Here is an 8,183-nt window from a genome sequence, read left to right on the forward strand (position 1 = left end):
AATAGCAAACCACTCTGAATGACTTTGTTGAATTTTGCAGCAATTCCTGTTTAACTGAGGAAAAAAACGTAGACCAATTCTGCATTCAACTTGGTTCGGAAGTAGGAAGTTGGAGCTCAAATGTGTAACTTTAACATTGATTTGACATTTGACATAATGTATTTACAATCTCAAAACAGTGACCAATTATGCTGACTGATCTACAGCAAGTATCATTTAAAAGGCTTTCCGAATAGGAATTCCAATCTGAGGGGGCGTTTTCCTTGATTTTTCCTAGTCGGATGTGGGAAATTTCAAGTTACGACCTTCAAGACTGGAGACAACTGTCTCAGAGGTTTACTAATTTAGAAATACTTAATCATTTGATTTATTGCTTACTTTAAAGCGTGACGTATATACACCTTTAAATTATGTAGAGGATAAATAACACTAACATTAACCAGCCTAATGATGACTAAATCTGTTAACCAATCTAAACAAGTGTGCTTGAACCCTCAGAAAAAAAACAATAACGTTAATCAGCCTAATATGGCCATAACTGTTAGCTTCTACATTTAATCATACACCAATCAGGCATAACATTATGACCACCTCCTTGTTTCTACGCCCATTGTCCATTTTATCAGCTCCACTTACTATATAGGTGCACTTTGTAGTTCTACAGTTACAGACTGTAGTCCATCTGTTTCTCTGCATACTTTCTTAGCCCCCTTTTACCCTGTTCTTCAGTGGTCAGGACCCCCATGGACCCTCACAGAGCAGGTACTATTTGGGTGGGGGATAATTCCCAGCGCTGCAGTAACACTGACATGGTGGTGGTGCGTTAGTATGTGTTGCTGGAGTTTTTAAACACTGTGTCCACTCACTGTCCACTCTATTAGACACTCCTACCTTGTCAGTCCACCTTGTAGATGTGAAGTCAGAGATGATAGCTCATCTGCTGCTGCACAGTTTGTGTTGGTCATCCTCTAGTCCTTCATCAGTGGTCACAGGACGCTGCCCACAGGATGCTGTTGGCTGGATACTTTTGGTTGGAGGACTATTCTCAGTCCAGCAGTGACACTGAGGTGTTTAAAAACTCCTGTGCACTGCTGTGTCTGATCCACTCAGACCAGCGCAACACACACTAACACACCACCACCACGTCAGTGTTACTGCAGTGCTGAGAATGATCCACCACTTTAAACAGCAAAACACTCTGAAAGACTGATTACCGATTGAATTATGCAGGAGTTTCAAAACCTCTTTAAAGGTAAAATATGCAGAATGCTCTGTTATGGTTTAATGAAATATTGTGAAACATTAAGAGCAATTACTCATAGTGTGTAGGGAAAAGGCCTCATTTCTATAGGAGTTGAATCAAGTGGTTGCCTTTGATGTGTCCACAAATCATTTGTCTAGCACTGAGACAGCAACACAGCCTACAGGAAAAAAATGACTTACTGCACCTTTAAATGAGGGAAGTTTTTTGGAGCTGATCTTTCAACAGTTACTAAATTAATTACACATCTTTCGAGCAGCATAAACAGGAGTTAGCATGCCCAGACTTCACATCATTTGTACCTCTCGGCTAAGTACACGACTTAGCATAGGTTGTTTTTGACACAGGCGCCAAATGTGTATGCACGCTGCTGGTGTGTAAACTTAAAAGCTGAAAACAGTCGAGAATTAATTGAGCTTTATAGCAACTGGTACATGTGGTTTATGCACCACATAATCCAGGCTACAGTCGCCAAGACAAACAAGGCTTTTTATGGCCAAATGTAACAGTGGTTTTGGATCCAGAGACTGAATGCTGCCAAGCCATGGACGAGGTCAGTACAATTAGACATACAGCGCACGAAAAGAAAACACAATAAAAATAGATAGAATAAATATTTACATTTCGGACAAAGACCTCATCAGGAAGGTATTTTTGACGACGGTTTACATAACAGACCCCTTTTTCTGGATGCATATTCATCCTAATTTTGGACTAAACTGCACTGACAGTAGAGATTCACAGCTGCAAATCCTTTTTAGTGTAGGATCAGACTTAATCTGTGTCTGGGAAACTAGCCTAGTATGGCTAAATCCATTAGCTTTAGAGTTGACTTTTAAAGGGCCTATATCATGGAAAAAGCACATTTTTCTTGCTTTTTTTTTAATAAAAGCATTTAAAAAGTCATGTTTTCAAAACTGAAATGGAAAGTAAACTACAAAAACAGCCTCTTTTGAATCGATTGGTTTTGTGATGTCAGGAAAACCAACACATATATCTGCCTATTCAGCCTACAGCAGTTTAGCCCCACCAACTCCAGCCCCACCCACTCCAACCCCCACTGAAGATATAAGCAGTGTTTCAGCAAGGACTGCTTTTTGAACAAGGTACTACACTGCACAGCCAATCAGAGCACATATTATGAATATATCAGTCTTAAAGGCACAGTAACAAAAACAATCTGTGAGACAACTATTTTTTCGTACATTAAACTGTACAAATGTTATAAGGGACCTCAGGAAAATAAACAAATTACAAAGAAAATGTAGAATATGGGCCCTTTAAAATGAACACACCTAAAAAGCTTTAAAAAATCTATTGAAAAAAGAAAAAAAGCAAACTGAAAACTCTGTGTCCTTTTCCTGCCCTCTGTGCATCGCCACAAAAATCTATCATTTCATCCAGTGCAAACAATCGTTCTTGAGGTTAATCGTAACTCGGCATTGAATCCAGAACTTCATAAACACCTCAAAAAGCCACAGAAGTCACAGCTGCCCTTGAGGACAACCAGTGGTTCTCAAAAAAAAAAAGTGACCTAGCACATCGGTGAACCTGACCAGAGGCCTGGACAGAATCGCACCGATCACATCATTCTCGAACCCAACCTAGCCAAGGCTGTGATCAGCTGACAGCAGTCTTGTGAAATACAGAAAGAATTAAAATAAAAAAAGTGGCCCTCGGAATAACAGCTGACGTCACTTAGGAAACTGTTACGACGCCTAATAGAGACGGATACAAAATCAGCAGCCCGTAGCAAAGACGTGGCTGAAATCTGCGACGTTATGAATATGCAGCTTCACAAGCCCTGTTTTTGGTAAGTGAACCATGAAGTATGAACTTATGATTGGTATTAAATGGAAAAAAATTATGTATAATGACCTAAAATTGATCAAATGGCCAAAGTCTAACATCTACTTGACTGTGTTCCAGTTGCATTATTAACATGTGCTGGCGGGTCATTCAGTCGGATTTCAGGATCTTTCTGGAGCAACTTTCCACCCAGACTTATGAGAAATACGAACTTTTGTTTAGATTCATTGTGGTTTTGTGCTACGAGCACTCTCATCTTCTCTCTCAATCCAGCCGTGCCAAAATCCATTTCCTCTAGAAGTGCTAACAAAACAAGAATTTTGAGAAAGCATTCAAAACCCAGTTCCGCTTGAGGTAACGGATCCTTTTTACACATAACTTTCGTGCTGCATGCCTTACTTTTTCATAAGAATGTGTGCCAGGGAATACAATTTAGCAAGGACATTGCAAAAAATATATAACATTTAATTGCTCTTCTGTCCAAAAAAATATCAATGTACCATAGTTTCATACTGAAAGAAGAATTCCACTGATGTTTCAAAAAATTCTGCATAATTAATTCATTGAGAAGTAAACAAAGTCATTCAGAGTGGTTTCATGTAAAATGCGTGATTATAGTGAAACTTACCAACTCAGATTTCTTTACAGTGGTCGTGATAGAAACCAGGGGTTGCAATGTTTGCAATTTATAATAAACCATTTTATTTGCTATACAAAATGACCTGTGAACCTCTTTGTGTCTTCTGAGTTTTTATTTGTAATGTTGAAAATGGCAAAACAGTGGTAAATCTGAAAAAAAGAGTTTTCTTTAGGGGCTATTTTAGCTTACAATGCCCTGGATGTATCTCTCCACCCTGAATGCATTATAAAATATACAATGTTGGACGCCAAAACCTCCTGAAAAAGTATCAGACAGCATATTCATAACCATTTTGTGTAATAATTCTCTGTGATGGAGCTTTTAGAGGCATTAAACTCTTCAGATGTCTGGCACATATCACCACTATTTCTCTAGAAAAGGGCACTTCACATCAAAAAAAACTCGGAATGACTTTGTTTACGTCTTAATTAATTAATTATGCACAAGTAATAATAATAATAAAAGGCAGAACCCCCTTTAAATCTCCATTCTTCTCAGTATCTGTTCTTTTGTACTATACAGTACATTCAGTGACAACCTCTAGGACCTGCAACATTTAAATAGCCATAATAAATAACCTATTCAGCTTGTTAGGGTAGAACGCACAAATGTCCGTATTTACATTCCAGCTGTAACTTCCACAACATTCCTACAGTCTTTCCCTTTATTGAAATGTGTGCATGTTTCTGTTCTGGAACAGAAGCTTATACATGATGCCACTGACAGGTGTAGCAACTTCATGACCTGTAGTCCACCCTGAGCATCCCATTGAGTCATAAAGTCTGTTTTATCTAAGAACTGAAGCAGGGCCCCCTCGTGTCAGACCCGCGTGGGGCTGTCCGTGTACAGGTCCATTTTGGCCGTGTGGAGCGCTGCTGCAGCTGCCTTGTAGTGGCAGTGGGAACTGCCGCAGTTGACACTAGGACAGGGCTTCCGAGCTGTCCGCACGGACAACTTCCGAGCGCACAAGCCCTGCCAAGTCTGAAGAGTCTTGGAGCTCCATACCCACACGCCACTGGTGATGCCCACCACTAGGGACATGAATATCTTTAGCATGAATACAGCTACTGTGGGCACAGAGGAGTCCAGGGTACAGTCTTCCGTCCTGCGCCCAGGAAATGAGACGCATTTGCTCTCCAAAGCTCGGAACTTCCAGTAGTCCATGTTGAGTCTCTCGTAAAAGTAGCAAATGATCACGCAGGTGGCAGGGACTGTGTAGAGGATGGAGAAGACCCCGATCTTCACCATGAGCTTCTCCAGCTTCTCTGTGTTGGTGCCTCCTGTTTTCATGATCTTGCGGATGTGGAAGAGCGCTACAAATCCAGTGAGGATGAAAGAGGTGCCTATGATCAGATAGCAAGACAGGGGAATTAGAACAAAGCCTGTTAGAGCATTGGTGTCCATGCTGCCCACATAGCACAGTCCGGTCAACTCATCCCCTGCCACTTTGCGCATGGTGAGGATGACTATGGTCTTCATAGCAGGGATGCCCCAAGCGACCATGTGGAAGTAGCTGCTGTGGGCCTCAATGGCTTCATGTCCCCATTTCCTACCTGCTGCAAGGAACCAGGTGAGCGTGAGGATGACCCACCAGATTGAACTGGCCATGCCAAAGTAATAAAGGATGAGGAAGACTATTGTGCATCCTGTGCTCTCCAAGCCCTCTTGAATAATGTAGAGCTGCCCATTTTCCCGGTCACACGCAATGTTCTCAGCACCAGCCACAGAGCGAATGACGAAGGCCACAGAGTACACATTGTAGCACATAGAGAGGAAGATGATGGGCCGCTCAGGATACTGGAAGCGCTGGGGGTCCAGCAGGAAGGTGAGGACCGTGAAGGCAGTGGAGATGAAGCAGAGGGTGGACCAAACGACCATCCAGATGAAGGCAAAGTCCTTGTCTTGCCTGGACCAGAACACGTCCACTGTGGGGGAGCACCGTGGGGCGCATGTTTCACTCTTCTCCACATACTGGAACTTCTCCTGGTTCTCACAGGACCCAGAGTTGCTGGGCTGTCGCCCGTTCCCTGTCCCGGGCTGTCTGGGCCGGGCAGGAACAGGCAGCATGCCCTCCCCTTTCTTGGTCTCAGGCACAGTGTCATTCTCCGGAGCCTCCATGCAGAGAGCATTAGGGTCATTGTTAGTCGGCAACTTTGAACAGTCCAAGGAGTCTGGCCAGCTAAAACTGAACTGTTCCATAACGGGAGAACACTTTTGCCGCGCCTGCTCACACATAGGACGGCACGCCGGGATAGTGGTGGACACCTGATCCGTACACATGGGGACATAAAGGGAGCACAAGAAAAAGCGGAGGTGTACATGACAGCCATACTCCACCAGAGGGGTGAACTCATTGAGCTTAATACTGGCCTCTTCCTGACTTTCATATTTCATGAAGTTGGGCATGCGTGTCATGTTGTAGCCGATTCCCTGGCACATGGGGATGGTGATGGGCTCGCATTTTGCCGGCCTGCCCCGCTCACTATCATAAGCGCCAATGTCCAGTGAGGACCCAACATTCACTAGCTGGCACCACAGTAAGATCACAATCTTCACGTGATACGCCATAGTAATGCTACTGACTCAAAACATCCTGCAAAGGTCATTAGTAGGTGAGGAAGTTTGTTATATCCAGACATATGAGGCAAAAAATCTTTCTGACAGTCTTTGGCTGAAAACAGAGATGCAGTGTGGGAAGAGAGGTGCTCAAACGTTCAGTGTTCATGGCCATACCTCTGCAATTGCACTCTCACGAATGACCGTTCAATCCACAAACGAATCTCTCTTCAAAACGTGGACGCACGGCGTTTCCACACGCGTGAAATCGAGACAAAACACTGTCTCGCGCTCCGGGCGCTGAGCGGACAAAACGACAACAAACAGTGAGCCGGTCAGCGCTGAAACTTCAACCGTCCATCACTTTAAAAGCTCCTTCAAAAGCGAAACCGTAGCGCGTCCTCCAGGCGTTCCCAGCTGAAGCACTTCTGAAAGTTCACGGACAAAGTGACGCTCGTTCCGCCGCGTTTCACGGGACATTATGCGTGCTGTCCAGACTCGGTCACGCTCTCTCGATCCAGCGCGTGGCAAGACTGAAGTTTGTCTGCTCCCCTCGCCGTAGCCTCCCAAACTGGGCGGAGGAAAGGTGTCCAAAAGCCCCTCCTCGCACAGCCCAGATACTGTATGCGTACAGACACTTGCTCAGATGCACTTTGAGACAGTACAGCAGGAGTAAATACAGCTGCGGTGCGATGCAGTGACGCGGAGATGAACCTATGTAGCCTACAAAATGCTTTTTATCATAGCACTGCCAGCTGCAATACATGGAGGATCTAATATTGCATAGCTGTCATGATAAACTGGACCAGATTACAGACCTGCTTATAACACAGCAGGGGATTTGTGAATATGATATGCGTTTGCATAAAATAATAGGATAACGAATAACCTATAATATAATATAATATAATATAATATAATATAATATAAGATTTTGGACAGCTATCATAATTGGCTGCACTGGAGAACTGAATTGCTTATAATATTTTATAATATAATATACTACAACATAATACAATGTAATATAATATTTAAAAAAAAGTTTATTTTGGTCTACATTCTTTTTAATAGCATTGCCAATTGCAATAAATGTAGGCTTTAATGTTACATAGCTGTCATGATAAACTGGACCAGATTACAGAATTGCTTATAATATAGTGTGGGATGTTTGTATATTGGTATGCATATGTATAAAATAAATAGGACTTAATTGAAAAAGAATTACAATGAATAACCTATCATATAAGGTAATATAGTATTGGACAGCTATCATAATTGGCTGAACAGGAGGACTAGGTTGCTTATGATGTCTTGCGTAGCCTATTAATTTTTATGTATTTGTATGATAAAAAAATAGGCAATGCAAGACTAAAAAGAGTTTCTGTGAAATTACCAGTATAATATGACATAATATACAGCATAAAGTTTAGTTTGGCCTGTATTCTTTTTAATAGCATTGCCAATTGCAATATATCTAGATTCTAATATTCCACAGCTGTCATGATAAACTGGACCAGATTACAAAACTGCTTATAATACAGTACAGAATTTTTGTCTATGATATGAACTTGTATAAAAATAATAGGACTCAAATGAAAAGATTGTCACTGAATAACCTATAACATAATATGACAGTTATCATGATTGTCTGAAGTTGAGAACTGCCTTGCTTATAATACAGTATGGAATTTACAACTTTCAAAAACATTTTGAGGCAACATAAATCACCCAAAGTGAATAATTTTGGTTTTGCATCATCATCATCATTTGCATGCTAAAATAATGGGCATTGAATACAGTTGATGTGATGGAATAAATAATCATGAATATCCAAAAATAAGTAGCATTGCAATAAAAATATGTAATAGGAATAAAAATAAAAAATAACGCTGGACTGCTGTCATGCTTGGCTGCACT

The 8,183-nt window shown here is 41.7% G+C and overlaps 1 protein-coding gene across 1 annotated transcript; it reads right to left on the minus strand.

Annotated features, from left to right (window-relative positions):
* Positions 1 to 2,280: 2,280 nt before the first annotated feature.
* Positions 2,281 to 6,850, minus strand: LOC118814280 (frizzled-9-like). Its single transcript, XM_036579802.1, has one exon. It carries the CDS (start codon positions 6,276 to 6,278, stop codon positions 4,530 to 4,532), a length of 1,749 nt encoding a protein of 582 aa, XP_036435695.1. The 5' UTR covers positions 6,279 to 6,850; the 3' UTR covers positions 2,281 to 4,529.
* Positions 6,851 to 8,183: the final 1,333 nt, after the last annotated feature.

The sequence above is a fragment of the Colossoma macropomum genome, unplaced genomic scaffold, assembly GCF_904425465.1.
Source record: "Colossoma macropomum unplaced genomic scaffold, Colossoma_macropomum, whole genome shotgun sequence".
In the NCBI taxonomy this organism is placed as follows: Eukaryota; Metazoa; Chordata; class Actinopteri; order Characiformes; family Serrasalmidae; genus Colossoma; species Colossoma macropomum.

Excerpts from the sequence above, each read along its gene's own strand:
- LOC118814280 (XM_036579802.1), bottom strand. The coding sequence starts at position 6,278 with ATGGCGTATCACGTGAAGATTGTGATCTTACTGTGGTGCCAGCTAGTG.